The sequence below is a fragment of the Rutidosis leptorrhynchoides genome, chromosome 11 (genome assembly GCF_046630445.1).
Source record: "Rutidosis leptorrhynchoides isolate AG116_Rl617_1_P2 chromosome 11, CSIRO_AGI_Rlap_v1, whole genome shotgun sequence".
NCBI classification, from domain to species: Eukaryota; Viridiplantae; Streptophyta; class Magnoliopsida; order Asterales; family Asteraceae; genus Rutidosis; species Rutidosis leptorrhynchoides.
In genome coordinates, this window is record NC_092343.1 from 47,187,814 (window position 1) to 47,203,225 (window position 15,412).

At 32.0% G+C, this 15,412-nt stretch overlaps 1 protein-coding gene and 1 non-coding gene across 3 annotated transcripts; both read left to right on the forward strand.

Annotated features, from left to right (window-relative positions):
* The first annotated feature begins 1,755 nt into the window (after nucleotides 1-1,755).
* On the forward strand, nucleotides 1,756-1,862 carry LOC139879078 (small nucleolar RNA R71). Its single transcript, XR_011769930.1, has one exon. It is a non-coding gene; the product is annotated as a small nucleolar RNA R71 (small nucleolar RNA).
* A 9,236-nt stretch (nucleotides 1,863-11,098) lies between these two features.
* Nucleotides 11,099-12,982, forward strand: LOC139877618 (uncharacterized protein At5g01610-like). 2 transcript variants are annotated; one of them, XM_071865045.1, is made up of 3 exons: nucleotides 11,099-11,797; nucleotides 12,418-12,485; nucleotides 12,622-12,982. In XM_071865045.1, the coding sequence occupies exons 1-2, from the start codon at nucleotides 11,333-11,335 to the stop codon at nucleotides 12,481-12,483; spliced, it is 531 nt and encodes a 176-aa protein (XP_071721146.1). In that variant the 5' UTR covers nucleotides 11,099-11,332; the 3' UTR covers nucleotides 12,484-12,485; nucleotides 12,622-12,982. The 2 variants fall into 2 exon arrangements, with proteins under 2 accessions (XP_071721146.1, XP_071721145.1); XM_071865044.1 differs by having other exon boundaries at nucleotides 12,418-12,976.
* The last annotated feature ends 2,430 nt before the right edge of the window (nucleotides 12,983-15,412 follow it).

Sequence of the window (15,412 nt, forward strand, 5' to 3'; positions counted from 1 at the left end):
AATTGATTCAGTTCCTTCTCCTAAAGAACATTCTCCTGTTCCTTGTAATTCTGGAAATTCTTGTAATAATTCTGCTTGTGAATCTATAGTTTGAATGTTATAACATGTATCATCTGCAGATTGCGGTTGTTGCATGGCTCTATCAACAGAAAAGGTAACACTCTCGTCCTCTATACTTAGGGTCAGTTTCTTACCAAACACGTCTATTATTGCTTTAGCCGTGTTTAAGAATGGTCTTCCTTATATAAGAGGAACTCAAGAATCTTCTTCCATGTCCAGAATAACAAAGTCTACTGGAAATACTAAAGTACCAACTTTAACTAGCATGTTCTCCATTATCCCTCTAGGATATTTTACTGATCGATCGGCTAGTTGTATGCTTATTCTTGTTGGTTTCAATTCTCCGAGGTCTAGTTTAGCGTATAGTGAATATGGCATTAGATTTATACTAGCACCTAAGTCTGCCAATGCTTCTATTGAACTAAGACTACTCAGAAAACATGGAATTGTGAAACTTTCTGGATCTGAGAGTTTTTCTGGTAGCTTATTCAACAACACTGTAGAACAATTAGCATTCATTGTAACAGCCGAGAGTTCTTCCATTTTCTTTCTATTTGTGATTAGATCTTTCAGGAATTTAGCATATCTTGGCATTCCTGAAATCACATCAATGAAAGGAAGGTTGACATTTATTTGTTTAAACATATCCAAAAATTTGGATTGCTCGGCTTCAAGTCTTTCTTTTCTCATTTTACTCGGGTAAGGAAGCGGTGGTTGGTATGGTTTAGCATAAGGCTTTGCCTTAACTGTGTTATCTTCATTAACCTTTTTAACTACCGGTTCTGTTACCTTATCTTGCTCAGGCTGTGGTGCCTGTGTAGGAATAGAGTCATCATAAATTACAGGAATTTCAGGTGGTTTGAGTGTAATACCACTTCTTGTGGTAATGGCTTTAGCTGTTTCATTCCGGGGGTTAGCATTTGTATCGCTAGGTAAACTTCCCAGTTTTCTTTCACCTATCAACCTTGTTAGGTTGCTTACTTCTTGTTCCAGATTTTAGATTGAAGCTTGTTGATTTCTAAATGCTTGAGCATTTTGTTCATTAGTTTGTTTCTGAGATGTGAAAAAATGTGTTTGTGATTCAACTAGCTTTGACATCATATCTTCTAAATTTGGCTTTTTATCATCGGTTTGTGGTGGTTTATTTGGAAAATAGGTCTTTGCTGATTGTAAGTATTGTTGGATACTTGTTGATTGCTAAGACCTTGTTGGTTGTTGTATGGAACATTTCGGTTATAATTCTGATTTTGATTATAGTTTGGTCTTGGTGGTTGATAATTATTCTGATAATTATTTTCAGGCCTTTGGTTCATGTATGAGACATTCTCTCTTTGTTCCATTGTTTGTTCAATACTGAGACAATCTTTTGTCAAATGTGGTCCTCCACACTGTTCACAACTAATACGTATTGCGTGAATATCTTTAGTCATCTTTTCCATTTGTCTCTCGAAAGCATCTAACTTTGCGGAAATAGAATCAAAGTCATGGCTAGAATCGGCTCTATCCGCTTTAGATGATCTAACAATGTCTTTTTCTTGGTGCCACTCATGTGAGTGGGAGGCTGCGTTATCAATAATTTTGTAAGCTTCAGTTGCGGTTTTCATCATAATGGAACCACCAGCTGCTATGTCGATGTCTTTTCGTGTAGTAATGTCGCATCCTTGGTAGAATATTTGTACTATTTGATAAGTGTCTAAACCATGTTGAGGACATCCTCTCAACAACTTTTCAAATCTTGTCCACGCCTCATATAGAGTTTCATTTGACTTTTGTGTGAACGTAACAATTTCTCCTTGAAGTCTCACGGCTTTAGATGCCGGAAAGAATCTTTTAAGAAATTTCTCAACTAAAACATCCCATGTATCAATCGCTCCTTCAGGTAACGATTCTAACCAATCTTTGGCTTCTCCCTTTAAAGTCCAGAGAAATAACATGAGATAGATTTGTTCATCTTCAACTTCTCTGATTTTAAATAGAGTACAGATCCTATTAAAGGTACCAAGATGTTCGTTTGGATCTTCCTTTGGCGCACCACTAAATTGGCATTGATTAGTTACCATGTGTAGGATTTGTCCTTTGATTTCATAATCTGGCGCATTAATGTCTGGTTGAGTAATTGCGTGACCTTGGCCAGTGCGTTTAGCTCTCATTCGGTCTTCCATACTTAGAGGTTCCGGATTTTCCATGATTGAATTGGTTGAATCTGAATCACTAGAGGATTCTGATTTAATAGTTTCTTCCTCGACAATCTCTGGTTGAATGATTTGTGGTTCAGGAGGAATGATTAGTGGTTCAGGATCTCTGAATTGTCCTTGAATATCCTCCGGATTCTCAATTGTGAGGTTGGGTTCAAAAAATGGATTATCGGAAATTTGAATTGGAGTACTTGGTCGACTAGATGACGATTCTAAAGAAAAATCAACGGCGATTATATTGGCTAGATGTCTTGATCGAGTTACAGGTGGTGAACGTATGAAAGGTGGTGAACGTTTTGCTCGGTGCATTCACTGAATATCCTATTAGTTATAAAGATAAAAATTATTTAAGTTATCAAATTAATAGACTTTTCTGCTTGTGCCCACGTTTCGAATAACCAAAAGATGCAGCAGGGAGCCAGGATCCTTTAAGTCGGAAAATCCACAACTCAGCCACTAACAAATCCAACTATTACTATGAAGCAGAAAATTTTGGATGTCTATCAATTTAACCGCTTAAAATAATTTTTTCGTCGAAGTTTAAAGAAAATAAAGAAAATTCTATGTCCTAAAAACTAGAGTGTAGAAATGAGAAAGAAAAAGAGTGCGTCGAAAAACGTCGAAAAATAAAAGGTCGAAAAATAATAAAAAGAAAGTAGAGCGTCGAAACTTAAAAGTCTAAAAACTAAATATTAAAAGTTGCGTCTAAAGGAATTAAAGCTTAAAAGGAATTCTATATCTAAAACGGCAATAACTTAATAGGCACTAAAATCTATTAAATATTAAAGCGATAAGCGACGTTGTAAAATTCTAAAGCGCCTAAATCTTAATCTAAAGAAAAAGCACTTAAGGAATTTTACGGCAAAGCCTAAAAATCTAGAAATATAAAGTAACTACGGCAAAATACTAAGTTACGAACTAATTACGACGAAAATATACAATATACGAATAAATGATTAAAAAGATATAAATATAAAAAGAAACTAAATTGATAAAAAATACAATTTTATATAAAAATATTAATTTTATATTATTATTTTATAAAAGTATTAATTTATATATTAATAAAACTAATTAACACTTAAATTAAACAAAACTTAAACTAATTAATATTTAAATAAAACCCTAATCTAATTAATTAATAATAATAATAATAATTAAAACAAACCCTAATCCGTACCAGCTCAAGTTCAGAACCTGTCAGACACGACCATGCGGTCGCATGAGTTTAAAGAGGTGCTGCCATGCCATCGCATGGTTGCAGATTCAGATTACTATGCAGGCCAAAAAAAATGCAGGTTCAGTTTGTTTTTTTTTTTTTTTTTTTACTTTTTACTTTGATTTTTTCTAATTTATATAAAATATTTATATAAAAAAAACTTATATTTTAAAAACTAAAATAGAAATAGAAATACTTTATAATTTTATATATTTTAAACAAACTCTTAAAATATATATATATATATATATATATATATATATATATATATATATATATATATATATATATATATATATTTATGTTTTATACTTTTTGTAACTTATATAAAATTATATTTTTAAAAATAGCTTAAAAACTAATTTTTTATAGCGTTTCGCTTTCGGCGTTGTTGAGATCCCCTGGCAGCGGCGCCAAAAATACTTGATGTGCGAGGTGTAGTACGAAATAGATTATATTTTACTACGAAATACTATTAAATACGCTACAATTTTACACAAGTTATTTATTTATTTATTGAATGGAATATACCTAAACTTTGCTACAACACTTATAGGCAGTGTACCTAATCGTAGAGTAGTGTAGTTTTTAGTAAATCCGGTTTGTTCCACAGGGATCTAGCTAAGTTTAACGCTATATTATATTTTAAACTATATTTGTATATAAATATATATATAAGTAGTATTATTATTATAAAAGGGGGGTTTTACCGTTTAATGACCGATTTGTCGATTTTAAAACTTAAATCACAATTAAAACCTAATGTAAAATATTAAATATAAAAATGACTTAATTTAAAGCGTAAAGTAAATGACGATAAATAAAAGTGTGATAAATAAAAGTGCAATAATTTAAAGTATGATAAATAAAATGACGATAAATAAAATGACGGTAAATAAAAGTACGATGAGATATAAATTAAAGGATTTATGCTTATTTAAACTTCCGTAATCATGATGTTTGACGTGTTGATTTTAATTTATTACCATGGGTTAATTATCATTTGTCCTAGATTAGATATGTCCATCTGGTTTTGTCCATAATAGTCCATCGGTCATAATTATAAAGTGCGAGATTCTTCGCCAAATTAACCTTATACCCGAAGTCAAATATTCCAACTAATTGGGGATTCAAACTGTAACAAGGTCTTAATACTTTGTTTAATGAATACACCAGGTTATCGACTGCGTGTAATCCAAGATTTTAATACTTTGTTAACAATTACACCAATTACCCTTGAATGTAATCCACCCCTGTTTTAATGAGTCCAGTGACTATTAATTCATCCCCGTGTCCGGTCAAATGAATAATTATTAGTATTTATAGATATCCCACCCACCGTACCCAGTCAAGCGTATGTGGTTGTGACGATCGCTCCAAATCCATATGGACGAACACGTCATTCATCGATTTCATTGCGAGGTATTTGACCTCTATATGATACGTTTTGTAAACATTGCATTCTTTTGAAAAGGCACACCATAAATGAATATTTAAATCAAAGGTTTTCGACATCTGATGATTTTTACATATAGACAATCACCGTAAATAAGTTTACAATAGTACTTCCATTGACAATGCAGTTAAAATAAGATACATGGTGATGATTTGGTGAATGCAACGTTTCCTTGATAAATATGCCATGTAAGACTCCATGCACATAGCTTGTCTAACATATAAGCAAACAGCGGAAGACTTCTAGGAAACCTGATAATAAACATGCTAACAAGTGTCAACACAAAGGTTGGTGAGTTCATAGTTTTAATGTTTCGTATAATCTGTATATAAAAGTGGATCACAAGATTTCAGTTGTTTCATCCAGAAACGTTTATCAAAATATTCTACAAGATTGAGCACCCTGGTAACTAAACTTTAACGTTATAATAAGTACCCCTGTTTTAACATACATGCAACCAACATGTACAATACACGCAAACCAACGTGTACTAAACTCAAATAGCATACGTCTGTTTAATAGTTCAGGCTAGGATTTCTAAACCTGGAACAGACGGGGATGTCAAGCCCTATGGATCCATATACTACTACTCGCGCCCACCAGTTCTTATAACCAGCAGTTACTAGTTACCAAAGCTAAGGGATTTTCGGTTCAAACTCAGTATAGAATTTAGTATGTACTTGTGTCCATTGTGTTTAAAATAAAGTGCATGTATTCTCAGCCCAAAAATATATATTGTAAAAGCAATTAAAAAGGGAGCAAATGAAACTCACCTTATCAGCATATAAAGTCGTTCATCGTAATGTGATCGAAACTCAGAGTATCGAATAACCATAGATCTCAACGTATCAATATTGAGATTTAATATTGTAGAAAAGTACGTAGACGTAACGGAGATGATAAATACTAGGTTTGATTCAAAAATATACCCCCGAACATTACCCATAACCTCCTTGGCAATATCCCATAATTTCCTTAACTCTAGCTTGCTCGTAAACTTGTTTTGAAATCGTTTGGACATAACCTCGTCGTAGTATTTTATGTATAATACTAATAATATTACTAATAAAAATAATAAGATTAATAATAATAATAATATTAATCTTAATAATATATATATATATATATATATATATATATATATTTGAGAGACGGAGAGATTTTGAGAAAAAAAGTAAATATATTCGAACAAAACTTGCGAGCTTTATAGACCTGGCCTGATTTCCACTGCCATGCGATCGCATGGCTGGGCAGTGTAATTCCCATGCGATCACATGGGAAACTTTTCCAGCTCACAATGTTTTGGCAACTAGCTCGTCGACATATATATTATAATATATATAATATATAATTTAAATTAATTAATTATATATTATATTTTATTCTCGTGCATAGTTGATTTGTAATTTTTGTTTCGATAAGTCGTACGTCGTCACTCGACTTATGTCCTGGTTCCTGTTTTTCGAATGTCCCTTCGTACGCTGAGAAAACTTGTACATTACATTTTGGGACACGTACCTTAGTCAAAATATAGCCTTAAATTATCCCTAAATTATATCACTCAAAATATAACTTATACATTTGAGTGTTTTGGTCATTTACATCTATAAATCATCGTCTCGCTATTTGTTAAAATACATTTTAAAATAGCGAGTACTGTAGTGTAGCAAAGTTACTGTAGCAAAGTCATTTTTTACTGTAGCAATTCACTGTAGCAAAGTCAATTTCACTGTAGCAAGTAGTGATTTTCGAAAACACTGTAGCATTTTGAGTACTGTAGCAATTTGAAAATACTGTAGCAAATTAGTGTTTTACTGGTTCATGTTAAATGCTTTAGTTAACTTATCTAAATATTAATCGAATCAATAAACGAATGTTACTATCGTTTACTAAATAACTTGAAATTATATATATGTATATATCTTTTTAATATACATAAATCAGTTTTTAAATACACATTGGAAGTTATTTATAAATAAATTTTAATAATAAATATTCCAACTTATCATATATTTCAAATAGATATTTAAACCAATAAGTTTAATGTACGGTCTCAAACAATTAATACATTGTTACCTTTTCAAATTATAGTATATATGTATCTATTTATATATAATTGTTCGCGAATCGTCGAAAACAACCGAAGGGTATTTAAATATATAAAAGTAGTTCAAAAATTTTGAGATTCAGTTTTACAGACTTTGCTTATCGTGTCGGAAATGTTAATCATACAAAGATTAAGTTTAATTTGGTCAGAAATTTCCCGGTCATCACAGTGGTTATATATAAACACGTCAAATTATAAATCTCTATATTAAATCAACGAGATATCATTTAATTAATATAAAGCCCATTAATAGCCCATAGTCCAATTTCCACAAGTGTCGGTCTTTTGTTCAAACCCCAATTATGGTGCAAAGCCAATAACCCCGTCTTTAATATTTAGTCCAACATCACAATTACTTCGGTTTAAATAAGCATAATAATAACTTAGCTACGAGACATTAATTTAAAAAGGTTGAACATAACTTACAATGAGTATTAATTGCGTAGTGTTACACGGACAGAATTTCGACTTACAAACTTAAAACATTCGCCACTATACCTTATTATTATTAACTTAATACTGTATTAAAATTATAATTATAAATATAAATATATATTGAGAGATAGAGAGTAATTGAGAAATATGGTGTGTTGAACTCGTCCATTTCGTTGGCTATTTATAGCACCTGACCACCATTTCACTGCCATGCGATCGCATGGAGATAAGGCAGCCAGGCCATGCGATCGTTTGGCCTCCTGATCCAGCTCATAATCACTTGTCTTCTTGTTTGCCGACGGTTTTTAATAATATAATATAATATATATAATTTTATATATATATATATATATATATATATATATATATATATATATATATATATATATATATATATATATATATTATATTCATGTGCATAGTTGACTTGTAATTTTAGGCCCGTTGCGTCGCGCGTTGATAATTGGTTCATGTCCCGGTTCCGGATTTTCGAACGTCCTTTCGTACGATTTAATATCTTGTACTTTGCGTTTTGCGGCTTGTACTCTTGTAATTTTGAGACGTTTCTCATCAATAAATTGAACCACTTAGATTGTACTTTGTACTTTTTAGCTTTTTGGTCGTTTGCGTCTTCAAATCGTCGAATCTGTCTTTTGTCTTCACTTTTTATTATTTAAACGAATATCACTTGTAACTAGAACAATTGCAACTAAAAGCTTGTTTTTCTTGAAGGATAATGCTATGAAATATATGTTCGTTTTTAGCATTATCAGTAACATCCCGATACGATTTTAATTTTGCACAAATACATCAAAAATTAGTGCATTAAAACTATTGATCACATTCTATATTCCAAAGGTTGCATAATAATATGTTACACCTACAAACATCCCATGTGACCGTTCATATCATATCCATCATCACATCAAGTAAGATTCAAACAACTATTTCTTCGTCTTGTCTTTATCTATTGACGATGATTCACTTGAATGATCTAATGCAAGTGAGATCGGAATTTGGTAAACCGGCATTCTCATGTTATGTTCACATGACATGACACTTCATGTCGACTTGTTACATTTCGAATTTTCATAAGACTTGTATTTCTTAGAATGTTCATGAAATTCATTTTTTAAGCATGATAAGATGGACGTGTCGAGCTACTCGAGTTCGCACAATTAAACGTTAAAAGTTTGATTCGAGTCAAGCATAAACAAGCTCAGGCCTGAGTTCAAACATATTTTGTTAATCGTTTAGTAAACGAGCTCGAAGTTTAGCTTCTTCATTATATCGAGAACGAACAAATTCGAGAGTCTAAACAAGCCAGGGACCATACTAGTAAAAAATTACAAGGACCATACTGGTATATAATACAAAATCACATATATTATTAGTGTAATTTGAGTTGAACTCGAGCATATATAATATCAAAGGAGTAGAGTTAAATATATCAAACTCCAAAATAGTCGAGCTAAAGCTTTTTGAATTTTAAACGAATCGAGCTAAGCTTAGTCTAGTTCAACCTTGAACTCGAGTCAGCTCGTTTACATCCTTATCATAAAAGATGGTACTCCATTCGTTCCATTTTGAATGTACGCATCAATTTTTTTTATTTAAGATATGTTGGGTGAATGTCAATTTTGCCCTTATATTCAAGGTAAGATTGATTGATTTATTAAAAAAAAAAAGAAATGAATGATTAAGAACAATGGTAAAATTAAAAGTTTAATGGTATTTAACTTATTTTTTATAGATGAATAATTCTTTTGAGACAGATATAAATGCTAAGGTGTACATCTATATTGGGACGGTTACATAAATTTCACGCTAATATCTTTCCTCTACAGCAAGCAAAGTAAGCCTTTTCTGGTTCGTTCTTCGAATGAGGCTAGTGGAGACTAATTCCTTCTTGCTAATTAAGAGTCCAGTAAGCGATATGATCTTGAAGGAATTCTTTCCGTTCTTTCTTGAAGTGATTGATTTCTTTATTTATTTCAGGAATTTCTTTCTGATATGACGGAATTAATATCGCCGTGAATTTTTTTTATCTATTGCTTGCTTAAAAACGGCTTTTGGAGTAAGGATGTTGTTTAGATCGGCATGAAAAAGCCCGCTCCCAATTTTTAGGAGTTCTGGGAATTAAGACCTTTAATGCAGGTAAACTCATATTGGCCAAAGTGAAAAAGAAGAAAATGGTAAAGAAATTCAGCATTCAAATCTCTTTTCCATAAGCGCTAATTATCTGATCAAGGGTTGAGGCAAAAGAAACCTCAACATTGTCATTCCAAACCTCATATCTCATTCAAAACCTCAAAAATTTCAAAAAATAAAATAAAAAATTTACCAAACAAAAAAAAACTAACGAGCAACCTCCAAACGTAGTTGGTAACGATATGTGGCATTCGTTACTCCAAGATAGCGCAACACAACATTGTCATTCCAATGTCGGGATCATCTTCTTTACCCCAAAAAAATTCCCCCGACAAATTTCCCCAACAAAATTTCGGTTTAGCAGGGTACATACCGCCACAACATTTCGATGGTTACGCACCTCCACAATGCGGTTTAGCGGATTACGGGCCGCCACAACAATTTGCAAACCACCACTAAACCGTGTATCAACAAAATGTTAATACACCAATTGTCCTCAATTTCTAACTTATGAAGGCTTTCAATAACAAACGCTGAGAACCCGCGACGATTTGTTTAGAAGATCCCGACCCGACCCTGACACCGAACACGAATGTACCAAATTGGAGCTTTATTCCGATGAGATCCTATCAGTTGACCTTGAGGTCATGATAATTCGAAAAGTGTTAGAAGTTCTGGTTCTTCGGATGCGGCTTCTCGTTATTCTTCGGAAGAGGCCCGAGCTCACGTTATTGATTCCGCGATTGCTGCAACGCTTACTATGGAGGAGTTACGAAAGGAAGTACAAACACGTACGAAGTTTGACGGTTTAAGACTTTTATCTAAACCGGTTTCTCACGACATTCCTTCGAGACAATATGATTTGGTCATGAAATATCGTAACAAGCTCACCAAGAAATACGCCATAAAGTACAAGTCCGACGACGAGGAAGAATAATTCTATCTTTTTAAATTTGTAGTTTTTAATTATGTATTGTGTGCTTTTATTAATGAAATTTTTTATTTTAATATAGTTTTTATTTTGAATTCTATTAATTATAATTTTTATTTATACTTAAATATAAATACATTTTATAAAAAAAACAATAATAGTAATAATAGTAAAAATAATAATAATAATAATCATAATAATTAAAAGATATTAAAATTATGGTTAATGTAACGTGGTTGTATTACAGGTGTCATGGATACTACTGGAGTGTGATGGGTTAAGTCATAAGTGATAGGAAGAAGTTGATAAGATGGCGCTGATGTGTCACAATGTGGTTATTGACAGGTGTTATGGATAAGAATAGTTTAAGAAAAAAAAATATTATATGTGACATGTACTTTTAATATGTTTTTTTTTTTTTTTTTTTGTTGTTGTTGTTGTTGGAAACATTAGATTTTGGAGAAGACGGATGAAGTACATAAAGAGTCTTTGAATTACTTTGGGATTACATTTTGCGTTGAGGATTTGTGTTTGTGTACTAGCGGATCCCGTGGTCGACTATATTTATAGTTAAGATTATTAAGCGACACACAACCCTAGAAAACCAACACTAAACAAAAACACATTTGCTGTTGTATTGTTAGGCCCCCTTCATTCCAAAACCCCAATCATTGATATCATATCGCTTTCCTTCCCTTAAACCCTACCCCCTGTTCACACATATACATATATACATTCATATATACAAATAAACCCATATTTAAAATCACCAAAAAGGATGACTCTTGAACACCTTTCATCTTCTTCAATCTTGATACTTACACTCTTCATCTTCTCAATTTCAATCAATTTTTGGGTTTCATTTTCTCAAGAATCACCAACAATTTATGAACTTTTGAAAAGAAATGGACTACCCATGGGTTTGTTCCCAAAAGGGGTGACAAATTTCAGTTTTGATGATTCAGGCAGGTTTCAAGTGTACTTAGATCATGCTTGTAATGCCAAATTTGAAGATGAATTACACTATGATAGTAATGTTTCTGGGAATTTGACTTATGGTAGAATTGGTCAACTCTCTGGGATTTCTGCTAAAGATTTGTTTTTGTGGTTTTTGGTCAAAGAAATATGGGTTGATATACCAAATTCTGGTTTGATTTATTTTGATGTTGGTGTGGTTTCAAAACAGTTTTCTTTATCATCTTTTGAAACCCCAAGGGAGTGTTTGGCTTCCTCTATACCTAAGGTAACTAAAGTTCCAAGCTTTATTATTAGTTTGACTTTTTAGAGTAGCTAATTGACTTTATCTATATGGACTTTTGCTATTTTGTTCATAGATATAAATACTGATCTTAAATATTTTTCACCATTTTGTCAATTTGAAATGGAGTTGCTTCAGTTTGTAGTTAAATTCTATTTCTGAACAGTTGAACTTCATATATTCATATTTGTTGACTTTTTTGTATTTGTTGACTTTTTGTTACTTTGTTTTCATGTTTTTGTAGTTTATGCTATTGAGTTAATTAAATTGGATACTGATCTAATATGGGTTTCACCAATTTGAATTAAAGTTTAGAACTTTGGTCAATTTGAATTGAAATTTCTTCATAGTCGAAGGTTAGATGATTGAATATTGTATATTTTACAAAAGCTGATTTCTCTGTTTCTAACAAGTTTAAACTTTATCAACTTATAACTTTTTGTTTATACTTTTTTGGGTTGCATTCACAAATTCTCAGTGCAGAATCTTGATTGATAAAGTTGTAATCTTTTTGCTTCTAGCTTACATTCTTATAGGTTTTTAGCTTTTAAAAAACCCAAACTTGATCAATAAAGATTTAATCTTTTTGCTTGTGTTATTCGCAGATCATCTCAAGAAAGCTTGGGCATGATATACCCAATCATCAAGAGCTATCTAGGGCCATTTTATGAATGTGAGTTTAAAGGGTATCTAAATATGATTTAAATGGGCATTATCGTTGAAATCAAGTTGTGGTCATTTCCATTTCTTGTATGAATGTCTTATAGTTGAAAAGCTCTTAGTTTAGGTGGTCCTATCCTTCATTGCAGGTGTGCTTGGTTTAAAATTTTGTTTTATGTATTATATGCAAATACATCAAAAGATTAAAAATTAAGGAGATGATACAATACAAGCAACTGAAATCAAGAGAACTGTAAGATATCGTACAAGACGCCAGACCAAGGGGAGCATGTAGATTCATTTTCGATTCCTCAATATGATTATGGACATAATACATTTCAAGTTTTGGTATTTATATAGTCTTTGAGTGTTGGTTTAATTAGGCCTCCCTTCTTTTTTTAATCGAAGAAATAAGATATACTTGATTCTTGTTGTGGTTGCCTTTGTATACTTGGTTTTATTGTTTCTTGAATTCATTTGCGTCTCTTAACCCCTAAACCATTGGGTTTCAAATAATGGATCGCCATGATGTTGATTTGAATGTCGTCACTAAACGATAAATGGGTAAAGTTTTCCAGGCTACTGGGAAGGAGAGTATCTTTACGCAATGTACTTGACTTAACTGAGTTATCCCATGATCGTTTCCGACCATTTTCTCTGGCCACCTTAAGACATGTTAGACATGTTATAGAGAGATTTGAACACGAGACCTCTTGTGATGATATCATGTTATGATTAGCGTCCTAAATTTTATGTTATTTTTCTAATAAGTTTATGCCAATGTATTTTTTATTGTTTAGTGTGATAACTTTAAAAGGTTCTTTCTTATCTATATTTTTTGTTCCTTTGTTAGAATGTTGGAATTAGTAGTAACATTTGGAATTAATCATTGTAGCGTAAAAAGGAGATACCCTTTTGTTGGTATGGTTTTTATTTGGACCCTCTTGGAACATGTTTATTCTCTTATCGTTGCATGTTTTCATTGTTTTTTATTCCTTAAAAAAAGGCAAAGGGACTTTTAGGATTAATTGGTTAGCAAGGCATGATAGAACATGGTAAATGACTATCATTAATCAAAGGGTCACTGTCTTTAGATGGTATGCGAGTAATTCCTTCAATATAGGAAATTTATGTGGCTTGTATGAATTTATCTTACAAAAAACGACCTTTGTTATGCAATAATGATTTTATACTATTTATATTATATAGTAATAGTAAATAGTAATAAAGTCATTTTTAAATAATGACCTTTACTAAGCAATAAATAAGTAAACAATTACAAGTTGGTCTACTTACTAGTGGTTTATATCCTAATTAAATAAAGATTGACTTATTTTCAAATCTCACTAGCAGAACATTTTGAGGGATGAGAGTAGGTGTCAGAAACGTTGTGAAATAACCTGATTAGACCATGTCCTTTTATACAAACACACTCGTTTCTCCATATAAGAACAACGACAACCATATATGTATCATATTCATATATTTATCTAAGAGTTAGAAAAATGATGTTATTGGATCACTCTTTCCAATTACCACCATAGAGTGTCGTAAGTCATGAGAAAGTTTGCATGTTTAAAAAGTGGTTTGAATCATACTCCCTATTATAAATTATAATTTCAAGTATGTTTTATCATCAAAATTATCAAATTTGTTATATGGGGTGGGTTAAAATTAATAGTACGAAACTAGGATCTAAAGATAATGTATGTTTTAACGGGCTGTCCGAATACATGCAGCCATGATTAATCGATAACCAAGCGTACGGAAAAATGATTTTTTTGTTGTTCCTAATACAACTAAAGTACTCTAATCACTCCAAAGGAGAATCATACTGAATACTTCATTCACTATATTGTGAAAGTAGTCATTTTTCTCGGGAGTGGTTGATAGGATCGTATACCCCAACAACATGTCCTACAATAGTACAATATAAGCCGAAAAGTCCACATTTTCTCTAAAACCAATTGATAGTAAAGACTTCCTCTTAAACTTATATGCATACATTTGTTTTGTTCCATGAACGACGTGGGACTTTGGATTGAGAAATTTTGTGATACTGTTAGTTTGTTCTTGGTGTGTTTGTTGTCTTCAATTCTTTAGGTTCATTTTGTAGCTTCAACTTGTATGACGTGAAAGTAATGAAGATATGGTTCGCAACATCAAGACAGAAATGGTAATTTTCTTTGATGGTGTCTTTAGTATATTGGATTATTATCAATTAACCACGTATAAAAAAATTTATTTTCGTTTTGTGCAGTATGATGAATGCCTTATCAGAGAAGCTGGTATGCTGGTATTTATATACATCAACACTAAAGGTGCCAATTTTGACGCATTTACTTGTGAATGGGTCCAATCGGGATAAACTTTATCTCTAACGGGTCAAGGTTAGATTTTCAATTACGTGGAAATAAGTTATGTTTTATACTTTTATCTCTAGCGGATAGACGTAAAAAGTTGGATGAAAAAGGAATGGGCCATACGGGTCAAAATGTAACGCAAATGGGTCAAAGCGATTAGAGAGTCTGAAGTGTTGGACATGATACAAGTATTTGGACCTGTCTCGATCCTCACCAAAAGCATTTTGACCCATCATCTGACCCGTCCATTTTACCACCACTGAATAACACATACATAGGGTTCAAAAACATCAACAAGAATTCGAATTATATTCTTGGAGAGTAAATCTCAATTCATTATATGCTCCCAACACTTCAAAGTACAAACCATTTTAGCATAATCTATTGCAGTTTTCACGAACCTATTAATTAATTTATACATTCATGGCTTACTCAAATGCAGAGATCTTGAAATTCTTCAGTTGTTTATGTACTTCAAAGCTCCAGCATCTTAATGATCGGATGCATCATGCCCCTGAATAAAGTCATTTTCACACAATTCAAATCGAGCATCACAAAAAAGACTCATATTCTGAAT

Bases quoted from the DNA above. Each gene is read 5' to 3' on its own strand.
- LOC139877618 (XM_071865045.1), top strand. From the start codon at position 11,333: ATGACTCTTGAACACCTTTCATCTTCTTCAATCTTGATACTTACACTC. The intron at 11,798-12,417 runs GTAACTAAAGTT...TGTTATTCGCAG, and splicing joins TGGCTTCCTCTATACCTAAG to ATCATCTCAAGAAAGCTTGG.